The sequence below is a fragment of the Pagrus major genome, chromosome 4 (genome assembly GCF_040436345.1).
Source record: "Pagrus major chromosome 4, Pma_NU_1.0".
In the NCBI taxonomy this organism is placed as follows: Eukaryota; Metazoa; Chordata; class Actinopteri; order Spariformes; family Sparidae; genus Pagrus; species Pagrus major.
This window is the reverse complement of record NC_133218.1, coordinates 36,428,148-36,452,504: the sequence shown is the minus strand read 5'-3', so window position 1 is coordinate 36,452,504 and position 24,357 is coordinate 36,428,148. Positions and strand designations below refer to the sequence as shown.

General features: G+C 42.0%; 2 protein-coding genes across 8 annotated transcripts in view; one reads left to right on the top strand and one right to left on the bottom strand.

Annotated features, from left to right (window-relative positions):
• The window catches only part of ppip5k1a (diphosphoinositol pentakisphosphate kinase 1a), a 35,910-nt gene extending 19,826 nt beyond the window's left edge, over positions 1-16,084 (top strand). For 2 of the 7 annotated variants that reach the window (XM_073464637.1, XM_073464636.1), the window contains exons 26-30: positions 1,234-1,359; positions 3,410-3,472; positions 11,237-11,374; positions 11,453-11,566; positions 12,691-16,084. In XM_073464637.1, the coding sequence (XP_073320738.1) occupies positions 1,234-1,359; positions 3,410-3,472; positions 11,237-11,374; positions 11,453-11,566; positions 12,691-13,304 (1,055 nt within the window). In that variant the 3' untranslated portion in view covers positions 13,305-16,084. Of the gene's footprint in view, positions 1-1,233; positions 1,360-3,409; positions 3,473-8,463; positions 8,644-11,236; positions 11,375-11,452; positions 11,567-12,690 lie in introns of all 7 variants that reach the window. The other 5 variants (XM_073464639.1, XM_073464638.1, XM_073464641.1 and 2 more) reach the window with 3 other exon arrangements.
• Positions 16,085-22,900: 6,816 nt separating this feature from the next.
• Positions 22,901-24,357, bottom strand: part of map1aa (microtubule-associated protein 1Aa) — a 43,045-nt gene continuing 41,588 nt past the window's right edge. Inside the window, exons 6-7 of the mRNA XM_073464981.1 lie at positions 24,038-24,264; positions 22,901-23,056 (exon numbers count right to left, since the gene is read on the bottom strand). Of these exons, the coding sequence (XP_073321082.1) occupies positions 22,901-23,056; positions 24,038-24,264 (383 nt within the window). The remainder of the gene's footprint in view (positions 23,057-24,037; positions 24,265-24,357) is intronic.

The window sequence follows — 24,357 nt, the reverse complement described above, 5'->3', positions numbered from 1 at the left end:
AGATACACAACCAGTTTTGGCTTCAGTCCCTGAAAATTAAAAACAGCCACTTCTTTTAGCAGCTGCCATTTTTGTTTTTGTTGTTCAACAGTCAAACAGGAAGAAATTTTTCAAAGAAAAGTCACAAAGAACGTTCTCATTCTGTTGCTTTTGCCTCTTACTATTTTCTCTTTCTGTGTTACTCTTTTATGCTCTCTGTTTGGACATCCTAATTCTGAAACAAAATCACATTTAAAGGGAAATCCCGGTATTTTTACAACCTGGGGCCCCACAGCTGAATGTTATGGTGTGAAAATGATTCATACATGCCAAAATTCTGGAAATCGGTCCAGTAGATCCCTTCAGCTGGCTGCAAACGGTGCAATGTAATCCTTTGGGGGAACGCCAACGTCAGCGTTAAAGTGCTTGTTTTTGCTACTGACTGGCAGAGGTCGTTATTCTCTGACAACATCATGAAGTCATTCCAACAGAGATGTACCTTTTTGTGAAATAAGAAAAAACATTTTATTACCAAAAACAAAAGTGTTGCTCTGTAATCTCGCCAGAGGTGAATTGTTGCAGAAGACAACAGTGGAAACATGAGTGAGAGTTGGAGAGAAGAGTTTACATAGAGGGAATGCCAGCAAGAATTTATTGGCTGAATATTTAACTGATTTTGACAACTCACGTCTCATATTTCAGACAGAGACTTTGAGACTGTTTGAGACTTGTCTTGTTACAAAACGGATCTTATATTTTAACAAAAAGGTCTCTCGCCATAGAAACACAATAACAACGTCAGCCTGTCAGAGACAAAAACAAGCACTTCAACAATCAGAGTTGCACCAAAGGATTATGTTGCAGTTATTGCAGCCTCTTATTCCCAAACCTTTGGTCCTTTGAATCATTTATACACCACAACACGTAAACCTATGTTTAAAAATACCAGAATTCCTCTTTGAACACTGAATATGTCACATATTGTTCATATTGTTTCCTTTTAGCCACGTAGCCTGACAAAGTGGCTAAACTTTAAAAACTCTCCCACGCCTCCTGTGAGGAGATGGAGAGAGATGATGTTACGAGATGCATGGTCTCCTCTGGGTCATTGTATCTGCCTGTCTCTGCTGTTTTTCTGCTGTCTTTTTCTCTGTTTTCCTGTCTCCTTTTCTCTCTTGCTGTCCCTCTCTGGCTAGTTGTTTAAGTAACAGCATGAATATGTAGTGGTAACTAACCCCCCCGCCCCCCTCGCAGGCTCTCAGTGCGCCGGGCTCTTCAGCACCACTGTCCTAGGTGGGTCCTCTAGCGCCCCTAACCTGCAGGACTACGCACGCGCACATCGCAAAAAATTCTCCACCGGCAGTCTGTCCTACAAAGACGGTACGTGTTTGAGACGGCGCTCCTTCACTAACCTGCACAGGGCAACAGCAGATCAGTGTCTCACACATCCTCTTAGTCCTAATAATATTGTTAGTTTTATAATTTGAGCGACGCCCTGTTGGGCAAGCTGGGCACCTAAACATATGAGGTAGAAATGTGTACTGTAGGTATGTTTAGTATGAAGAAGTGTTGAGTAGAGTAGTTGGAGAAAATGCAGAATAGCAGCAGGAGAACTTGATGGAAGATTACTGTATGTGCTCGATGAGAGAAGTGAGGCATAAAAATCATGTATGCCCATACATGTATTTTATAGTTATGTTTTTAGTAATTTCTGTATTTTTAGACTCCATATTCATTGTAGCCACCAAAACCACTGGATTTATTTCATCTTTTTTTTTCCACCACACCACAACTTTGAGTAAAATTGGTGTTTTGCTTTGTCGCAGTTTGTATACATGCTGCCTCAGGCCCATTAAAACTTGCAAGACAGAATTTAGATCAGACGTTAGACTGTATGTTACATGTGGTGAAGACACAACCGGAAATGTTGCAAAAGCCAAAAGCTTTACCAAGAGAAGCAAATGTAACAAACTAGGGGTGAGTGAAAAAAATCGATTCACATGAGAATCTTGAATCTTGATCTCCAACGATTCAGAATCGATTCACAAATCGATTGAGTTCATTTCCAGCTTCTTCTTAACTTCTGTGTGTGATTCTGTTCTTTCTGTCAGCTGCAGTGGAGATCACACTTGTCATTTTAAGACAAATCAGAGATCAAACTCCAGGCTTTTTCATTCTGAGCAGCATACAATATGATTTTCTTTTAGAAGTACTGCATGTATGAAGCAACTGTTCATCAGTACGTGTCCGTTGAATGCCCCTCATTCTCAACAATCATGATGTCCCCATGTTTGTTTTGCATGGTCCATGCCTACACTGACTTCCTGTAACAGTCTGTTCAGTGCTCACATGATTACAGTGAAATCTACACACTGAAGATAAACTTGGTTATGGATACAATACAAACAGCCAGAAGAAAACATGATACTTCCAAGAGAAACTAATAATGATAATAATAATCTGGTGTCTTAAACTCAGTCATGTAATGTGACTCAAAGCAGAAATCAAACAGCAGTTTTACATCCTCATCCTCACTATTCTTTTCTGATTGCATTAGAAAGGTAGAAAGCGAAGGGCTGTGAGTGTTAACAGATAATATGTGAAACGAAATTATAGACGGTTGATAATACATTAATGATGCAGCATGGCCACTATAACTGGCCCTGATTGTGTAGATGACATTGATGTCTGTCGTCATGTTGTCCAGTAGGTGTCACTGTTGTATTATACAGACTCACAGTCTCCTCTCAGCTGCCATCCTCCTGGTTGTCTCACATGTAGCCTTGCTGTTGGTCCTTGTCATCCATCTTGTTACACCTCATTCTCAAGATTCAAAGGAGGCGTTCTCGTCTCGATGCTGTCAAATACGCACACATTGTGCCGGTTCGGTGCATGCTCCTCCGTGAGTTTCATATTGGTGAAAAACATTTCCATGCTGAAGCATCTTAATCCTGGTCAGGTGCACCAGTTGATGTATTTCATTGTTGTCTCAGTACATGACAGAGAGGCTGAATTATTTACTGGGATTGTTGTTTTTTTTGTAGCAGGAAGAGCGAATTAGACCTGAATATTGGGCTTGTTTTTCATAGTTTTATATTTCTTGGTGTGTACTCTTCACCTCCTCAGTTCAAACATTTCATATCACGTTGTCATCAGAAGATGTTCCATCCATCCATCCATCCATCCATCCATGCATCCAACATCTTCACACTTCACAAACATCAGATATCTGTTTTAACTTCAGCCAGGGCCTCTTTATAAACTGGAACAGATAGTTCTGATTCTTCAACCACTCTTTTGTGTACAGTAGGTTTTTTTCCACGATTGCGCTCCCACATTAGAGAAGAACAGGGAAATGACAAAACATGATATTCAAGTTACTGTGGCTCCAAGTAACACTAGTGAATTTTTTTTTTTTTTATTTCCTCAGAGTTGTTGTCTATGCCGGCAGTAAAACGATTTTCTGTGTCGTTTGCAAAGTATCCGACTAATGGTACGTCTGCTTCTTTCAAGTATTTTTCCACTCCACCTCCCTTTGTCTTGCATGTCTTCAAACTTTTGTTTTTGACCTTGGGTTTTTTTTTTCCACATGGCCCTCCAGCATTCCAGGTTTCCCTTATATATTTTTTTTCTAATGATTTAATTTATTTTTTGTTTGTTTGTTTACCCATATGCTTTGGACTCTTACTTTTCTAACACTACCTGACATTCTCTTTCTAACCAGGGTTCCCACTGGTCATTGACTTTATGAAATTTCAAGAAATTAAGAGACAGGGAATGTCAGCAAACTTTTACAAAGGCCTCATAGTGTAGCAAAAAATATAGACATCTTCATATTGATTATACCTATTAAAAACACCAGATGTCTGCAGGGATAAAAGGGAGTCATTTACCTGTTTAGTCTAAGAACTTCTCTTCTAACCAACAGAGAGTTAACATATAAGTACTCTAATAAACTGACTCATCCTGAGCTGCCTTTAAGGTACCTCAAAGCAACGTTTTGCTTGCCTGTTGTGCCAGTCAACAATTCACAAACATTTACTGCAAAACTTGCATTTACCCTTGCTATTGGAGTCTATTTGTTCTCTTGTGATACATGTCAGTAGTATTATTTAGTGTCTAGCAGTTCCCTACTTTCCACTTGAGTCCAGTTTAAATCAGACTCACGATCGTCGACTTCCCTTTGTATTTTCTGCAATTAGAGGCTGACACAAGCGTGCATCAAGTGCGTGTCAGATTTTCCCCGCCTGATCTCTTGATAGTTTTGGACACTTACTAATCATCATCATCATCTTGCGTCTTCACTGCCAGGCGTAGACTCGCATAACAGTTACTTCTCACCTTTAAATGTGGGGTTTACATACAGAAACACAGTCCACTTGTCCTGGAAGATTTCACTATCCCAGACAAACGGGAGAAAATCTTAAATATCATGTGAGTTTATTGAGCTTACAATCAAATCACAGTAGTTGTCACGATACTGTAATTTCTGACTTTGATACAATACCTTTTAAAACTTCAATACTCAATACCATCTTTGAAACCAAATTAACAGAACATTGTAGGTACAGATTTATATTAAAGATAAAGCAAGGTTCATTTATTTATCATTTTCCAACACCAGGGTTGCCAAACGAAACAGTTTGAGTCCCTTTATGCCACATCGCAGAAACAACAAAAACAAATCTATGTATTAAATATAAGAACGTTTGTGTAATGTGTGTTAAGCACAACAGCATCTAACTTAATTTAATTCTGACCATAGTCGGAAGAGTGGGAGGCCATGTGGGCACTGTAGTGGTGCGTGCAGATACTGCAGAAAGGGATATATCGATGTCTTTCACATCACATATTCAGACGCTAATGATGCCGTTAATCATCACTAGACCACTAGAGGGCGCCGCTCTGAGTCAAATCGGTCTCGCATGAACCTCCATTTTACCTTCACCGCCGTCCGCTCTCCTCCCAGCTGTTCTGTAGTAACTGTTTGTCTCTGTGCCTGGGCGAAGTAACATCATACAGATGTTTAAAATAACCTCTCGCCATTTTTAAAACGTCTTCCTCTCGTCCTGGTCGTGTCTTGCTTGAACTATTTGCTACACTGCCCCCCCAGTGTGACTACCGGAGGTGCTGCACCATTGGTCCATATCCGTAAGCTTTCAGAAGGCCTTTAGATAGATATTGCGGGTAAGGATCTGATAACTAACAGATAATAGTAAACCCTGGTGTACAGACACTACTTTTTCCTTCAATAGTGAATTATTTAGTAAATAAGGGTCATTACTGGCTCTGTGTCACCTTGTCTTGTTTGGAAGCTAGTTAAAGTTAGTTTATTTCTGGCACAACTTCTTCTGAGAGATCAAAACTGAAACAACATTCTTGTCAACGCATTTTGTTTTGTGTCCTTCCCGTGACTTCCAGAGTTTATTCAGCTAACTGTTTTGTTACAGTCGAAAAATAATTTCTGAGGGTGAATGTCAAAGATTTTTCTAATATCAGTCCTCATTTATTAAAGGGCCATTTTATATTAGTGTTGCTCTTTCATGAAGTTTGGGGACTTGCAAGAGACAAAGAAGGTTCAGACTGGAAACAGCAGCGGCTGACATATCCTGACTTTTAGTCCCTGATGTGGGTGACAGTCCCAAAACACTGGTTCTTACTCTGCCAATGCAACTCAGTAGTGTTTTGCATTAAACGTCCTTAGTTTGTTACGCAGACTTCCTGTTGAAGTTAGTCTCCAAGCAGATTTACCGTGAGCCACAGGAGACATTAGACAACTGTTTCCACCGGCTGAGTAGACGCTTCCTGTGCCTGATAAACCAACTTAAGAAAATCTGTTAAAATCTGCAGATTTCCTTTTTATTTTGTACAACTGACACTCATAATAACGAGTAAACCCTGAGTGTTTCTCTTTGGACCTGTAATAACAGCCCCTAACCCCCCCGGTCACTGTTTCATGTATAAAAAGCAGCACAACAATGTAAAGAGCCTCATGAAGGATTTTCAGACTGAACAAAGGGTGGGAACCCTGTTTAACATCCTGCATACAGTTTGTAAATTGATCACCATTACCCAATAATTCAGTATGTTCTTTTTCCCAATGGATAGATGTGTGTGTGAGTGTGTGTGCATGTGATAGATGTGTGTGTATGTGTGTGTGTGTGAGTGTGTGTGCATGTGATAGGTGTGTGTGTGTGTGTGTGAACAGAGTACCTACATAAAATCCACACCTGCTGCCATCATTGTAGAGGATGTGAATCGAGCTCATTGTTCAAACGCCACCAACAGCACATGAATGTTTAACCCTTCCTCCGACCTTCACGACTCCCTCAGTGATCATTTCTTCCACAGAGCTTCCTGTGTTATTTGGATTAAAGGATGAATACGGTTCAATCACAGCTGACAGATTCTGGATCAGCTCTTATTGACAAACAGAGGAAGGGTTAAAGCATCGTTCATCCCATCTTCTCCTGTGAAACATCGGTCAGTTTTGTTTTGACTCATAAACACACACATGCCTGTCAATGTTTCAGTGCACAGATGTGTTTGTCCAGTGTGCTCAAGACTTGAAAAAGGGCAAATATTCAATTATTAATGAAGAGGTGTAATGACAATGTTTGTGGCTACAGCTGAATGTCTCCACTTTAGTTGATTCAGGATTATTTGTGGACGGTCAGACAGAAGCACAGACGATAAGATCTGAACGTTGTTGTGAACCACTTATGTGATCCGTACGATCGGCTGGTTTTAATGGATTAAAAAGGGAAGATTTTTTCAGTCGTGACTTTGTAAATCTTCTCGTGTAGAATCTCTGTGTCTGGGTTGTATAATCTGGATTGCTTTGTATGAATATGAAGAGTTTTGTGTTGTTTTGGAAGTTTTAACTGGTCTGACTGGTGAAAATGTTCATCCACGTTCGAGGGTTGTTTGGATACTAATACAGGTATCGGAAATGCCTCCAGTACAGCCTGAAATGCTGCTATAAGTACCAGCAAGGTCTTTGCAACCCAGTGACAGCGTAAAATGGTGGATACATTGTTCTGAGCGCGTCATCCCCTGCAAAAATGACCCATTTAATCAGCATTTGATCCATTTGGTCCGATAAAATTTAGAAGGTTGAGAAGAGCCGCAGGATTAATGCTGCTGTGAGCAATATTTTATAATTAAGATAAGTGTTAACTAGCTCTGTATTATGACATTCTGACAGGTCCGGGTATTTTTGTACTCAGGAAGATGAGCTTTTTTGGCTTCATGCGCCACAAAGGAATGAACAGAGCTCCGTCTCTGGCGCTGTATCCACATTTCCGTTATTATATCCATTGCAGAATCTCATAAACCTGTATACAACCATATTTTATACTGCTCAAAGTAACCAATATCCATAAATGACAAGTGACTTGTGTAATTAGAAGCACATCCATAACATAACATCTATAATGGGGTTTGTTGTATTAATCTGTTACAAAAAAATAATCTACACTGGTACCAGATCTGTACATGGTATCTTCCAATACACAAAGTTCAGGTATTGGGAAGGAAAGAATGGTTTCACCAAGTGTTTCACCAAGTGTTTCAGTGAGTTTCTGTTAGAGTTGAGTCATTGAACACAGCACTAACAGGTGAACACGACACTCAGATATCACCACCTTCAAAATTCAAGTTACTCCAAAAATAAACACTTCCTGTTGAGATGATGCCATGCAAATACATTGAGTGTAACCTCCCCACACTATATGAGTATTGTTCTTTTCTGATATGTATTATTCACCACAGGAACACAAGATGACACATCCACCATAGCAGTGGCTCCACCTGTCTGGTGCACTGCGGCAGGTACGACGGCCCTCAGTGACGCAGTTTTGTGTTGGCACCAAATGTCCAGCTGCAGCTTTCTGTGAACTGTGTCATAAAATCACATCAGTTGTTCAAATTGTTTTTTAATGTGGACATTTGGATTTAAAGTGAATGTCACATTGAACAGCTTCTGCAGTGTTTCTTTGAGGTGGTTGCGAGCCTGATACCGCTTCCTGTAAACGTCTTGTGTTACACTTGCTCCTTCGTTGATTTCTCTTAATTGGGTTCAACGTTAATTAGACTTTTAAATTAAAATTGAGAAGCTGCAGAGGAGCAACATGATGTTTTTAGCCTCGGTGTTTGTTCTGAGCTTTGCTGAGCTTCTGGATGATTTTTATCACAGAAAGTTGCTTGAGATGTTTCGCTGCTGCTTCTGATCTGTGGCTGTTTGGCAGCCAGGACGGGCTGTTGGCTGCCTCCTGCCTTCACAGCACCACCTTCATGCACACACCACACCTCTCCTCCCTCCTATTTCTTCTCCCTGTATCCCTCCAAACTCCTGTAACGTACTTCAGTCCTTCTCTCTTCTTTCCTCCTCGCTCATATCCTATCGTTTCATGTCTTTTGTGCTGCTCCTCCTCCTCCTCCTCCACTGCTCTGTCCTTCCTCGCTCTCCCTCTTCTTCCTCAGAGCCCTTGGAGGAGCACCATGTGGCCCAGTTGTTGAGGCGTTTCTCCACCGACCTCAGCCTGGGCCGCCACCTCTCTCTGGACAGGGCGCTGGCCCACCACCTCCACCAGTGCTCCTACCACCTACGCCTCTTCCGAAACTGGCTCATCTCCGGCCAGGACCCCCTAGAGTACTTCTACGGTCAGCCCCTGGCCCCGCCCTCCATCCCCCCCCAGCCTCACGCCCTGTTCAACCACTGCTCACGGTTTAGTTTGGGACTGTGCTTGTTCTGTGGTTGACCCTCATGCTTTGCCTCTTGATGTTTCTGCATGTTTGCCTGTTTCTGTGGTGATGCAGATTGCAAGCTGGACTGGTTTGAGCTGTTTGGGATTTTTGGGCCATTTTTGCCACTACAATCCTCCCTCTCTGCAGTGGTGTCAGTAGCTTTTCCCCTCATTTTCTCCAAACTGTGAACCCTTTCTTAAACCTTACGAAATCAAATAAAAGCCATAGTAAATAGTAGAATTTAACTGTAACGGCGTATAAAAGATAGAGCTGCAGCTAGCAACTATTTTTATTTTTGAGCAATCTGTCAATGATTTACTATTTGATATATCCATTGTTTGTTGTATTAAATACCAGGAAAAAGGAGGAAATCCCCATCACAACTCCCCAGAGCCCAAGTTGACATCTTCAGATGTCCTGTTTTGTCAAACCAACAATCCAAAACCCAAATATATCGTCTAACAATCATAGAGGTCAAAGAAAACCACTAAATATTCCCATTTGAGCAGCAGGAACAGTACATTTTTCCTACTTTTGCTAATAACTTAAACAATTAAATGAGTAATTGTTTACATTTGTAATGTAAAAAAAAAAAAAAAGATTTATATAAGTCTGGCACCTGACTTAAAGGTCCAGTGTGTAGGATTTAAGGGGATTAAAGGTGCAACATGGAAAGATTTGACCACCTGTTGAACTCATCCTAACATAGGAGCATCATGTCAGTAACTGCTAACTGCTACTAACTGTACTCTGCATTTTAGCAGCCACTGTAGGGGAGGCTTTAGGCGAGGGGTATTGAGTAAGTTGCAGTCTGCCAACGTTTTTTAATACCTCAAACTGTGTCTGTAATGATTAAAGTAAACAACATGACATTTCGACTGAAAGACTGAAAACAACAAAATACAAAGATAGACACCCGGTGTGACGACTGGGAGGCGAGTTATTAATACTCACACTTCAAACACACATTTTTACCAACATTTGAAACCTCACAGGTTCTGACTACAGACTTTGTGTTCTGGTCTGACCCACTTTCTTTTTTCCTGTCACTCGCTGTTAAAAAAGGAACACATACTCTCCCCAATGTCAATACTACCGAGCTCATTAACAACAGCTTGTGCACTGTGAATTTGCAAGAAGCAGTTCAATCTAATATCCCAGGGCAAGAAACCCGGGATTATCTCTGTGAACATGAACACAGAAACACAAGAACACGCATAATTTACATTTTTCCTGACACTTTATTTTCTTGGCAGGAAAAAGAAATCATCACAGCAGCAACAGACAGGAACACAATGATTAGTTAACACAACGACAAATGCACAATAATAAAGGCTACAAAGAAAATGGGAGCAGAGAAATTCATCTTCACCAACGTCTGGTAAAATCAGACCTGAAAAGTGTCTGTAGCAGAAAATATCAAACTTTCAGTTTCAAAAGTTATCAAATGTTTTGTCTCAATCTCAGTCTTGTTGCTGTTTCTTTCATCTAAATCAGGAAACTTTGGACTGTATTTTGTTTTGGCTGCTTCTGTTCAGACCAGAATATGAAACACGGAGCAGTTGTTGTGAGGGATCTTGTTTGCGTTCCTCAAACTATTGGTGTCAGTATATTAAAAACTCTGTGAGATAGAAACGTGTACGTTATCGGCACCTTCCCCCACATAAATCAACATATTGCTCGTAGTGACGACATACATGTAATATATGAATATTTACTTGTTTAGTCGACACAGAAACAGATTGCTGCTGCTGCTGACAAAGCAGCTTCATGTTGACATCAATCTGTCTCAGTTGAAGATAAAAGCTCTGCACAGATAACCTATCATCAGCCTGATAGTCCATGTTTCATACAGATACACGTCACATTCGACTGTACGTTTGGGATCAGCTGCTCTGTTTGAATTAGATTCCTACTTGACTTTAACCAGCATGTGGTTCCTGCTTGTTTGCTGTACGTTGGGCGTACTCACACTGCGTGCAGGTGGGTGCAGTAAACACTGAGGTTTTTAGACGATGGAGGTGAGCTGTGGTCTGACGCTTTGTGATTGTGAGCGGCTCTGGTGACATGTGGCTTGGTTGGACTAACAGTGGATGAACTGCCTTCGATAACACGTGTTGGACCTGGAGCTGCAGTCCGGACAGATTTGACCTCTGTGAGCTGCAGCTTCTCTGTGTTTGTTGGGACTGACCAGAACGGTGCTGTTTTTTTTGAGATCTGCTTTTTGAGACGTTTGAGATGTGTTACCGTTTGATATGGTGTCATGTTGTCTTGGCGTCCAGCATGGTTTTTGCAACTTGCCTGCGTGGAAATGAAGCGTAGAGGCTGGCAGGAGTTCACAGCGGGTTAGGGCCGGTTCAGAGACAGGAGCACCGTGTTGAGGTGTAGTGGATGGGTGACATTGGGGCGGTGGTGTCGGGTGAAGTGGTTCTGCCTGCTCCTCTTCTGACTGCCTGGTCTAACTGAGGGCTGATGTGCCTGCGGGCGTCGTGTCTCTCCTCTGCCGCAGGCTTCGAAGGCTGCTCCATGGTGCCGTCCATCTATCCTCTGGAAACGCTGCACAACTCGCTGTCGCTAAAACAGGTCAACGAGTTCCTCGCCGGCGTGTGCGAGAGCGCAGGGGACCCACACACGAGGACCACCAGAGGTTAGAAACAAACACATTCATTTCATTATTATCATGATCCTCATCATTTTACTTGACCCGCTTGTTTTATCCCCGCAGCTCTGTCAGCCATGTTTGACACACACAACCAGCCGTCAGTGGACTCGTACATCCCTCAGAGAGTCCTTTCATCCTCCATCTCCCTCAGATCTCGTTCTGACAGGCCTCCTTGGTGTGAGTATCACAGCGTCTCCTCGTTCGCACAGAGATTTGACATTTCTAGGTTGGCCTCCTCGACTGTCTCACTTTCAGACGTCTGGATTATTTATGGAATACAAGTCGTCCATTACAGTCTCACAGTTTAGTCTGTGTTACTGTTATCTTTCATCTGTTCAGACTCTATATGAACCCAACGAACCAACACGCAGCACTTTTCTTGCAAATGAAACCTTGTTATGTTTTGCTTCTTTGTGCTACTTTTCAGGGACAGACTGAGGGCGTAAATGATATTTGATCAACCTGACTCATTAGATTCAATCTTAAATATAAAAAACACAAAAACATGTGGAAGATAATATTCTTAATGAACAATATTTTAATATTTTTAATATACGTAAGTGCTCTGACGTTCTTTTGGCCCCAGTAGAGTGTAGAGTGTTAGGTCGTCTGGTTTTTGATAAATAACTGGTTCATGTGCCCTTTTGTCAGGAAGACGAGCACATCAAGATATTTCATTTGATATATTACTTTACATTATTACTGTCAGAGTAAAGCATTACTAATTACAATACTTTTGTGTTACTTTTACCAGAATAACAGCAGAAGTATGACTCAGCTTTTTAAACTGAGAGTAGAGGGGGTGATTTTGTTTCACTACTATAACCTGGGATTAATCTGGTGTCTGTCCGACCGGGGCCTAAAGCAGTCTGTGACGCCGGTCTTTGCACGGTCACGCATTGAAATAACTTGGCTCCCATGAAACCAAACTACCCACCCATATATCGTTGGAAAGGGAAAATAATTGGCTAAAATCGTTGGTGACTAATTTGTTGATAGCCATTAACAGCTTGTTCTACAATGGCAACAAAGATGCACGAAAGAGCCAGTTTCCCTCTAAGCTGCGAGCGCTTGCTGTACTCCAGTGGCTGTCCTGTGGTGGAAACTAAACAGTTTCATGTTGTAGGCAGCAACATAACAAAAACAAACATACCCAACAACACAGGGCAGAAGTGTGGGCAATGGACCTGATGATGATGATGATGATGATGATGATGATGATGATGATGATGATAATAATAAAAGTCATATATATAATAAAAACTTCCCTCTCACACTGTGTTTGTTTTCTGTTCCTACAGACAGCAGCGGTCCTTCCAGCACAGTGTCCAGCGCCGGACCGTCCTCTCCCACCACAGCCGACACTTCCCCACGCTTCAGCTTCAGTGATAAAATCTCCCTCACCCCTCAGAGCAGCGAGGAAACTCACTCCTCTCAAAACATTTCCTCTCAGCCGGTGCCCGCCGTCCTCGACCCGACCTGCCCTGCTCTTCCAAACCCCGGTGAAGTCCCTCTGACTCCAAACAACTCACCCGAGGATGATGCTGAGCACTGCGCTGTCGCTGGCAATCCTGAATGTTCACAGGAAGGGCCAGAGGTGGCTCCTGCAACGGTGGACGCTGCCACTGGGATCGTTTCAGATCCTGGCATGAGACCGCCCTGCTCCGGGTTAGCTGAGCTCACTCTGGGTCGGATGGAGGGTTACTGCCTCCCAGGATCTCTGCCTGTGCTGTTGGAGCTCAGGGAGAGCGGCAGTGAGGCGGGCTCCAGCTCCCAGACGCCTCAGTCTCCTGAGGGACCTGACGAGTTCTTTGACACTCAGGAGTCGATGGAGTTGTGGATGGACAGTCCGGAGAGTCTCCCCCGTCCTGAGACGCCTCTGGAGGTCGGAGCCACTCACACAGCAGAGCCGTAGGGCCGCAGAGACTCATATCTGTCAGAAACTACTGTGGTTACATCTAAAACTGAATTCCTCCAGGATTATCTTGACTTTACATCATCATGATGCATCATACTGAGCTACAGCTGACCTGACCTCCCGCCTCCTCCAGCTCAGTGACTGTGTGTTGAGTAATACTGAATGGGCAGCTGATCGTCACACTCGGCTCCGTGTTGGGGAAACATGTGACAGGCGCCCCTCAAGCTGTTCATTGCCTTTTTAAAATGACGCTGGTGACCCACCAGTGACACCACTGAGCCTCCTCCCAGAGTCCACTGGTTCAGCTCATCTTGTCTGTTAACGTGTAGGAAGCCACTTGTTGTAAGGTGAAGCTTTATTGTCAAGTTTATCTGTTACTGTCTCTTACATACTGTTGCACAAACAATTTCCTTAAAGCTGTGTCAATCCATGTTTGGCCACTAGGGGGCAAAAACTCCTAGAGACCCACAGCCGTGCCCTGTTATTATAAGACACCTTAAAAACTGTAGAGCTGCAATGATTAGTCAGTTTAAAGAACATTAATTGCCATTTATTTTGAAGGTTGAGTAAAGCTGCTGTAGGTGATACATTGGTTTTAAATAGCTCTGTAACCCAGCAGTAATCACTGTTATACACGGAGAGGAAATTGGCTAAAACAACACTTACAGCAGCTTTAATCATTTCAGTCAAACATTTCCTGGTTCCAGCTTGTTAAATGTGACGATTTGCAGCTTTTCTTTATCGACATTAAATGAAGAGCAATTGCCAATAGAGTGGCAGAGGAGTAGTGCTTCACGAACGCAGGTATCAAAAACCAGGTGCTCTTTGGATCCAAGGACAGATGACGACAGGTGTGACTTTGCTTTGTGATCAATAAGTTATAACCAAAAGATACCGAGGCACACAGCTTCAGTAAACGTTCTGTGTGGACCTTCTGTGTTGTGCTGGAAGCCGGTCGTTGGTTTCAGATAGCGGACTCCATTTCTAAACTGACATTAACCGCTGTTAGGAGAGGAGAGCGGCTCTGAGACGAGGCACTCGAGAACGTTCATAAAGTCACATTCTGTGAACCGTCGCAGGAAATCTGCCCCGAGTCCTTCACAAAGATCCACAGTCCAGCAGCTTCAAACTCCTGAAACAAACTGTCCGCCGTCTCGTATAGACGACAGAGAGAGACATCATGTTACAGTCTGCTCACATATGACCAATAAAATGTGATTTATACATGTTAGTTACTACAAAGTGTTACATAGAGCCTCGTGTGTCCTCGTTATGACTTATTGATCACAAAGCAAAGTGCAAGTCCAACCTCTCTTTTTTTATTTTAGTTAATGAAGAGTCTGAGTTTAAGACTGTTGGTTCAGACATTAGGAGTCATTTGAAGAGGTCGCTTAGGGATCTTGACATTTTATACACTAAACGATTAATCGTGTAAATAATCAGCAGATTAATCAATAATGAAAATAATAATTGTCGGCTGCAGCCAACAGCCAAGACTGAACAAGATCATAATCCCATGATTTGATTCACTCTCCTTTTGTAGCTCTGGTTTGCGCCCCACCAAAATCCTGAGGAGAATATCTGACATTTCAGCTGCCAGACGTTCCACTGTGTTCTGTCGGGCTGCCATTTTGTGCCGGGCAGGTGGTGTACAGAGGATTTATGAGGGGTGGAAGAGAGCGTTGAGTCTTAATGTGCTAAAATAAGAAGAAAACAGAGGCGAAAAGAAAATATTTCACATTTCGTGTGTTCAGTTGGTTCATTGTGACCGTGAAGATGTTCATTAATGGAGCTTTAAACTGTGTAAAGTCTGTCTGGCGTCTCTTTTACCTTGGACAGCTGCAGTAGTGAAGTTTCAGCCTTCGCGTTAACAGCTTTCGTATCATCCATCACAGTCAGGTGACCTGATAACCTGCCACCGAGGCAGTCGTGCTTTTATCATCGCCGTGGAAGCACAAGCTTTTCTGTTTTCTTTTGAAGTGACTCGCAGTGCAAGACACAAAATCCAGTCTGAGGCACTTCTGCTCTTCATCCTAACGCCAGCGTCTGTCCTGTGCTGAGCTTCTGTAGCGCTATAAGTTGATTCCTGCATCTGTGATCTTAAAAACACAAAACAAAAGCTGAATGACAGCAGCTGAATCTTGATTACTGCCGGCGAATTATAAAGTGTTTAATCTCCAGGTCAAACCGTGTGTGCACTGCTTACTGCCAAAGTCCTTAAGCCTCATTGAAGATTTAATATAATCAGTAGGAATTGATAGAAAGAGAAAATAATATTTATTTTGAAATTGCATCTTGAAAAACAAAAAAAAGGTCTGATATTTTTGATACCCACATCAGATATTTAATTGTACCATAGCTGTTGTATATTTTTTTGTAAAATCACCTCATGATGTGGGAAAATCTGAAAGCTAATCTCTCGTGTTATCACTGAACAAACAGGAGGGGCATATTACATTAAATGTGCTTTTATTGTGGCGAGCAGTAATGTAGCAGGTGTGTGTGGGGGGTGGGGCGGGGGGGGAGGGGAGGGGGAGTGCACACACACACTTGGGAAGTCATTCAGGTAGAAAGAGTTCGCTGATGTCAGCAGGACCTCATGTTACATTTCGTCGTACTGTAGAGGTGAAAACAGAACTGTGACCTGTCAGCCTGTCAGTGTGTGTGTGTGTGTGTGTGTGTGCGCGCGCACATCATAGCGCTGTTTGCTTCTGTGCAGCAGATGTTTGCTTAAAGGGTCAATTCACTCAAATGAAATAAAAAACATCCCAACAGTCTTTTATTTTGTATTTTTGGTTTTGTTTGTTCAGGATGTTGAAGTCGTCTCCACGGCGCCGACCAGCGTCTGGCTGCAGCCGCTATTATCATTCTGGTGTTCACACGGACGTATAATGGGCCCGTCCTGGAGGTGGAGTCCAGTTCAGTGGCGCCTGAAGCCAAAAAAGCAGCTCGAATTCCTGGGTGTAAAACAACCCAATCGTCCATGTTGTGCACACGACGTCTGTCGACTCGAATGGGAAGAAAACGATAGACTTTCCACATTTTAATGGAACGAATGGATGAAATTTTGCAGGTGGCTGTGACACTCAAAAAACGAATCATTTACACTTTCACAGTCGCTTCTTTCACAATGTAAGCTTACGGGAAAAAGTCTCTGGGCACCGGTGCGTCACGAGACGTAATTTCACAGTTCGGCCGCTACGAACGCCGTCGTCAAAGCTTTTTGTTTTTCTTTTAACCAATCAGTCTTCTTGGGGACATGCAAAGCCCAGGACGGTTTAGGAAATTTGATTGGTTTGTGGCGTACTAGATGATGTCATCTTGTTTCCTGTGTCTGGAGAAGATATTAATCATAGTCATCATCATTTGTGACATCTTAAAAAAGTCCACGACATAAACTGGAAATCTAAATCCTGACACAATATTCTGTAGGATTTCACTGAAGAGTCCAAACCATAAAAAAAGACTCTCCAGGCAACAGACGTGTTTTTCTACCTGATGGTAAAACTCAGCAGGTGAATCACGCCTGGAGTCGGACAGCGCTGTTGCTCTGTGGAGTAAATCTGGACTCGGCGTTATCACAGTGTCGGAGTGAAGGTCGCTGCTGTGCAGTGAGACTGATGATGTTCAGGAGGAGAGAAATATTTCATGAGCTTCTGATGAATGTAAAACCTGAATCTGCAGCGTAACCAGTAACTCCAGCTGTCGGCTCCACCGGAGAATATTTCATGTCTCGGAGACGCGGAGGAGAAAAGTCCACGCTCTCACCACGTCAGAGCTGGACTGCAGGACTGTTTGGTACCAACCGAACCGATATTTGGATTTAGTATCAAACAGCAGCTCAGTTTGATGATTAATCAATATCAGAATTTTGCCAATTTTAAACTCTTTTATTATTTAGCTGCTTGTGTTTAGATTTATTCCTCCAGTGATGGAAGAACTATTCAGATTCACTATTCAGATTCACAACAAAATAAAACTGTCTAAGGCAGCTGGACAACCTCATCCACTGTTATTATTTCTTATCAATATATAATAACTATTATTTGAATATTATTACTGATGCTTTACCCTTTAAAGGGGCACTATGTAGTTTTGGAGAAGAATTTCAAACAGGTAATAATACAAACTCAGAGATACGTATTTTTTCCATAAGTGAATAAACAAGCTGGTCCCCAGAACACTGTTTGAAGCTAGAAAGGTGGCAGGGTCCGCCACATATAAACAAAGTAAAACAGTATGAAATTGTGTTTCTTTAGTTCAATGAAGATCTTTTTCTTCTGAGTGCTCCTTTAAGTGGCATCTTAATGTAGCTGGTTGAGGTGGAGACCATTTTACTATCCTGTCATCTCATCTCCTCTTTAATCTACATTTTACTGTAATAATACAATTTATTTTACAAGCTCACAGTTTATTTAATGTAAAATGTTAATCTGCAGAGTATCTACAGCTGCTGGATAAATGTAGTGGAGTAAAAAGTATAATATTTCCCTCTGAATCGAGTGGAGTAAATTAGTTTAAACTTCCTCAGTTTGTCCTTAAGTACAGTTCTTGAGTAAATGTACTTAGTTACATTCCACCATGGTATTCCTGAAAGTAACTAAGTATCACTGTGAATCAGTGCTTGTATCGAACATGTTGAGTGCTCAGCTTTCTACTTGAATAAATGCACTTTGTTTTAAAGAAAAGGAAACCGTCACATCTGTTGCTCGTGCTGTTCTCCACCCGGATCATGTGACCCAGGAGGTGATGTCATCGCAGCCTCCATTCAGCAGCTCCTCACAGCAGGGCCTGTCCTCCAGCCTCCAGCCTCCAGCCCGCTCCGTCCTCCGGCCCGGTATCAGCTTCACAAAGACCGAACAGTGCCACAGGAACATGGAGTTTATTCTCCACCGATCACTGGCGCCTCTGTTCGGCTGGTTTTGCATGACAAACGGCTCACACAGCAGCAGCGCGGGGCCTCGACGCGCTCAGCCTGCAGATCTCTGGACCCTCAGACTGTTGAAAAAGGGTTTACAGAACCAGAACAAAGCTCACACTGTTCCTGTCTGGATGTTTCTGTGGGGTTCAACCCCCGACTGGATTACATCATCCTCACACTCTCAGGCAGCGAGGAAGGAAAACTGGTGTCCACAAGGCCTTCAAGGTTCCCAGCCTGCGGGTCGGGACACCGCAACGGGTCGGGAGATAAATCAGACGGGTCAAAAAGATCAGAGGAAGAGTTTCTTCTGCAAAACATGTTTGTTTTGTCACAAAGGGAGTTGCTACCAGTGAACAGGGTCAGAATTTTAAAAGATATCAGCATTAAAATTTTCATTTAGTGCCATCAGCAGGTCAAAGTCTAATATTTCAATTATATTTCAAGGTAAAACAACATATTTGATACCTGTTAGCTACCGTTAGCATTCAGCCACTCCCTAGTTAACATTAACCAGCTGTTTGTCAAACATGTATTCGACTTGCAACCTGGAACACAGCAGCATAACGGCTCAACATGTTTGCACCGACGCTGTGAGAATGTTAGCATGATGACGTTAGCCTTTAGCTCAAAGCGCTCACAGATCTGTTTTTGTGTCTGTGAATTCTTGTTTTTAAAATGCTAACGTTTTAGCTCCTCAGGCCTCTAAATACAATAAACATGGATAATCACCCTTTGGTCAACGTGCCCGTAGATGCAACCGGTGAGGAGGGTAGCAGGCGACCAGGCTTCGCTTGACTATAAACAGTTAGATAAGTTAAAATAAGACTAAATAAAAACATTCATGTGACATAATGACCCCCAAAAAGTAAAAAAGAGACATTTTTCTTCAGTAAATGATGTTTTTATTGGTCTTCACCACACTTTTTCCCTTTTAACAATAAATCTGTTTTCTATTTTTTACCTTTTTTAAGCATTTGAAGAGAGATAAAGAGAATATTGCACTTAAAACAAGAGATGAAAGTAGAACCATGAAGCAGAAAGGAGGAAAAGAAACGATCACGAGGCTTTCTTTACAGCACAGCACAGCCAGGTTACATGTGCCTCCTCAGTACCGCACAGCTTAGCTTCTTAAATATACATCTTTTAAAATAGCGTTTCTATGTTAAGTCAGTTTTTTCTTCAGCTATTACAATACAGGAGAACTCAAAAAGGTACACATGCACGTACAAGCAGGGCTCACTGAAAACCAACAGTCGTTATGATTTGTTTCACGGCAGATGAGTCTGATGCCACAGATATTTTTATTTTTTATTTTCTTTTTGCACGATACGAAAATGCAGCGGTTATGTGTGTGTGAGTGTGAGTGTGAGTGTGTGTGTGTGTGTGTATTAAGCTGGAAAAAGTGTGAATAATAGGAAATCCTCTATAGATAAAAATGTATCGACAAGAGTGACCCGAGTCCCTCGTGTCTGGCAGTCTGGGTTTTTAAGTGGTCTGCTCGTATGCGAGTGATGTTTGTCTTGTTGTTATTAGCCTTTACAGTGATGCAGTAGTAAATATGAATGCAGATTACACTGTCAGTGACTGACTCAGTGGGTTAACATGAAAAACGGTGACATCACAGTTAACCCTGTTTCATCAGAGAAGCTGTTAATGGATCTTTTTTTTTTGTTCAGCAGGAAACAGGAGCCTCGAGCTCAACATCACTGTCTCCTCCATGTGGCTGTAACGTCTTTATCGCACTGACAACATTTTAATCTGCAGACACAAATCATAACCATACTAGAGCGTAATCACACGGTGGCCATTTTCCTTTGACGTCACGCTGGACGTGGATAGCACGAATACGCCGCTGCTGCGATCTGACAAAACGTTCTCATTTACGTTAGCGTTCGACCACTTTCTAGCTAACATTGTTAGCATTGTTAACATTGCCCACCGGTTATCATATACGTTGATTTAGCTTGAAATATAGCCTAGCGTCCCATGTTAGCATGGTAATATTTGCTACGATGCTGACAATTTTTTTAAATTTAGCTAACGTTGCCATTTGATTACATCCGGTGCGGTTTACTTCCAAGCTTAAATAAATGTGTCCAAGATATGTGCTGATAGTTGAGAATGAGTTTACACCTTTCCTATCGTGGAACACTATCAAACGGTAATGTTAGCAAGAAAATAGTTGAATGCTAATATTAGCTGTTGTCGAACAGAAGCTAAAGGTCCATCAGACATGTTGTTTTTCCTTGAAATATGGCCTGATGTCCGCTGTCTTTTAAGAGCAACCAAGAAGCAGTGAGATGAAAACAATTTGATCTTCCCGCCCTGAGCGTGAGGTCAAAGGAAAAATGGCCGCTGTGTGAACACGGTCTATTTATTTCCCATCAGCCAAAGAAAGAAACTGGTGGATTTAATCTGCACACAAAGTTTTCTTCCCTGCACAGAGTCGGGATGTATTGCAGGCTACAGTAAGAGGTGGTTACTGCCGGCGTGTGACCGATGAGTCACCGTTATGATGCACAGTAACCAAGGCAACCAGGAGATCGAATGTCCTCCACGGAGAACGTAAAGGTAATCTGCATCTTCACATTCAGCTGGAGCCGCTGAGGGTCGGCCTCCGCTCCCCGCAGCCCTCTGGTTTTTTAAAAAGCCTTTATTGAACATGCATCTGTTGTACATGCATCACTATGATGTCGAGGGATTAAAATATCATACAGAGGAAACATCTGGAGTTTTACTGCAGATCATAAAATAGCAACCCTTGTGAAGTGTGTTGGTCCTGTCGTTTGTTGTGTTAGTTGGTTTTTCTTCCTGGTTAAAATCTATTAAATTACTCAAAACTTATCAAAATATAAAAATCATCAATATCAAATTAAAACACATCTACACATACTATTAAGTTATTCAAGTGTTACTTAAAAACATCCACTGATTTACCACTGAAAGGAAAGAAAAGTGATTCAAAAACAAGATGTTCAGGTGATTGTGGCTGAAAATCAATTTCAAGACAAACTATATTTTTCTGCGATAATTAAAAATGAACAAGAAAAAATATCAGTGTAAATTCTGTAATTGTACATTTTTATGTTGCTAAATCTGAAAATAAGCACAAAAACAAGACAAAAAACGGCTGTAAGTTTTGCACACTGGTTACTGTTTGTGCTTCTTCGAGTGGCAGCTCCAGGAAATCTTAAAATGCAACGACTGAAATACTGAGTTGGTGCTTTAAAAGTGCCATTTTATGCTCAATATGTACAACTCGGACCTTTTTTGTTTTTTTGTGCACTGATGTTCTCACCGACAGAACTCAACAACAACAGAGGAGACCAGCTCGCCTCGGCCTCAGCCTCAGCCTCAGCCTCAGCTTCAGCCTCAGCTTCAGCCTCAGCCTCAGCCGCAGAGCCGTGGATGTACTGCACACTGAAACACTTCTACGACGAAAACACACATTTCACTTCCCTTCCAGCACAGCAGGACAGAAAGGCACATGTGGGTGACTGTCTAACCTCTACCATCACATCGTCAATCACCAGGCAAACACAATCTCTCCTCACAAACCACATGTTCCTATTGTTGGAGTGGATTACATTCTTCATTCTTTAACACAGCCGTTTGTATAAAGAGCTTTAAGACGCAGCAACTGATACGAGGTTTGTCTTCTCCCCTCTTTGAACAGAGTGCTGTTCTGTATGTAAAGATATAAACAGGTGATGTTTTGTCACTGTCATCACCGCCTCTGCCTTCAGGCGTCCTCATGATCCTCGGCAACGATATGTTAACTGGAAATACACTGAAAAAATACATCAAAGACTACAGAAACAATTATAGAGAGAAACGTATTCGTCAAATTCACCGTAAGAAATAACAGCCACCGAGAAATTCTTACTGTAACGATTGATTTTCACTTTTGAGAATAGAAATATCATATTTCACTACAATACAGATCTTCGAATATGGTCTTCCCTATGCTACGGCAAATATACTCAAAAAGACATATCGAAAAGGACGTGAACATTTTCTATCTCGCTATGTCAGCAGGAGGAACAGAGTTCAACACCGGGACTGTCGCTGTTTTAGTAGACGGACAGAAAGGGAGAGCAGAGGGAAGTAAAACGGATCAAAACGAGCCCGTAATGACGACTTTCTGTCAGCAAATGTACTGAATCGATCGCCTGTGTTGTGAAAGGCTTCGTGTCTCAGTGGAAGAAATTCATTTTCCAGTTTGTTGCTGGCGTTAAGGTGCGCAAAACTTGTGCTTTGATTTCAGCCAATTAGAAGGCAAGCAACCACATTTTATATTGCTTCCTGTATTTTTTTTTTTTTTTAACAATACAATGTGAATTTTGTCTCAGCCAATAAACAAAGAATTGTCTCGAAGGGTTTGGAAAAAAGACGAGTTAAGGAAAAGAAAAAAAACTCCTTTACACAGGACTGAGTAATAATAATGTAGTGGAGGACATCACTGTCTTTGTAATACAAATGGTGATAGCCACGACAAGCTTATAAATTAATAAAAATCTAGAAAAAAATAGACAGTTATCCAGATCTGTCTCTGCTTTGGGTCATGTGTCCACAGCAGAGACAGATTTACATATCAGGCTATAAGAGAAGAGCAATTAAAAACAGATCTACAGCGGGGAGGCCAGGAGGAGGGAGAGAGGAAACGAGGATCTTAAAACTCGATCTTGCAGGCGGGGAACGACTCGTCCTGCATGACGACGGTGCTGCTGGAGGCCAGGACCATGATGTTGAGCTCCTGCTGCTTCTCATGAGTCTGCTGGTACCAGTCACGGGTCACCTCGGTGTCGTGGGTGGGGATCAGCGTCACCTGAGGGGGGAGACGAGAGATCGGTCAGGACTGACACAGCTGAGAGGACGGAGGCGATAAAACAACTGTGAAACTGTCACGTTTTGTTTGAAAATGTACATTTTGCTTCAATATTTAATGTTTTATATTAGATTAGATTCATCTTAAGCACCAAGACAGTGACGTGATTTTAGTTTACAGAAGTAAATGAACTTTGGACTGAGTGGGCACCATCTTTGGGTTCGATATCTTGTACTATTTAAAATCTATGGGATCAACATCTCACATCGTGTTCCTGGACCAATCAGCCAATCACAGCCCTCTGACATCATCATTGTGCTGCTTCTCAAAGCTCAGCTGCGTTTTCCAACTTCAAGTAAGTTAAAACTGGACAAAGCCCTTAACTGCATGTCTTTAAGTCATTAGTATTTCATCTTTTTCATCTAGTACCTAACTAGAGCGGTAGCTATATGGGCTACTCCGGAGTTAGCAAGATAGCATGCTAACTAGGTAGGCTGTGCTAACAAGTAAGCCTGCAAATAAGCTAGACCATTTTTCACTAACATCAAAGGGTAAAGATGATGTAAGAGCACTGATTTTACTGTGGTCAACATAATTTGTAATTAAAATAAACAGGAATGTCTGCTAGTGTTGATCCACGGTGATTTGTTCATGTTGATCCAGGACCATCATGGCAATTTGCGAGAAAAGTGCAGGAATTTGTGATGTTCGGTAAAATTAAGCATTTGGAAGAAACAGGAAATAAAAGTGTTTTCGTTACCTGTGTCAAACCTTGTTATGTTTTTTATAGCTATTGTCTAACTTTGATTTGAGCTGATTACAGTAAGTGAGACCAAACACTTCAAAGTCAAAGTTAAACCTGTCTTAGAAAACATAAAAACTAAACTATATAGCAGGAGGTAACTTGAAACCCGGAAACAGAATATAAATAAATATTAGAATACAAGTTCACCTCAAACTAATCAGAGTTGGAAATATTACCTGGAGGTTTGAGCCCCACTGAGCTTTTCCATCCAACAGCGCATCAAGGACCCCTCGGCTTGGTTCACCGCTTGCTGCGTCGTTGCCGCTCACCACGTAGTACGCAGAGCGAATGCGTTTGAAAAACTCCTGGTCCACGTTCTTGGCACTGCAGTGGTTGGGAATGTAGGCCAAGTCCACATAAATAGGAAGGCCAGTGGCAGCTGAAGAGCCAGACTTCTGGGAACCTGAAAGGGGGAAACAAGCCATACTGTCACTACGTGCAAAATCATTTATCTTGAAAAAACTGTTTTGTAGAATATTCATTGTCATACAATTAT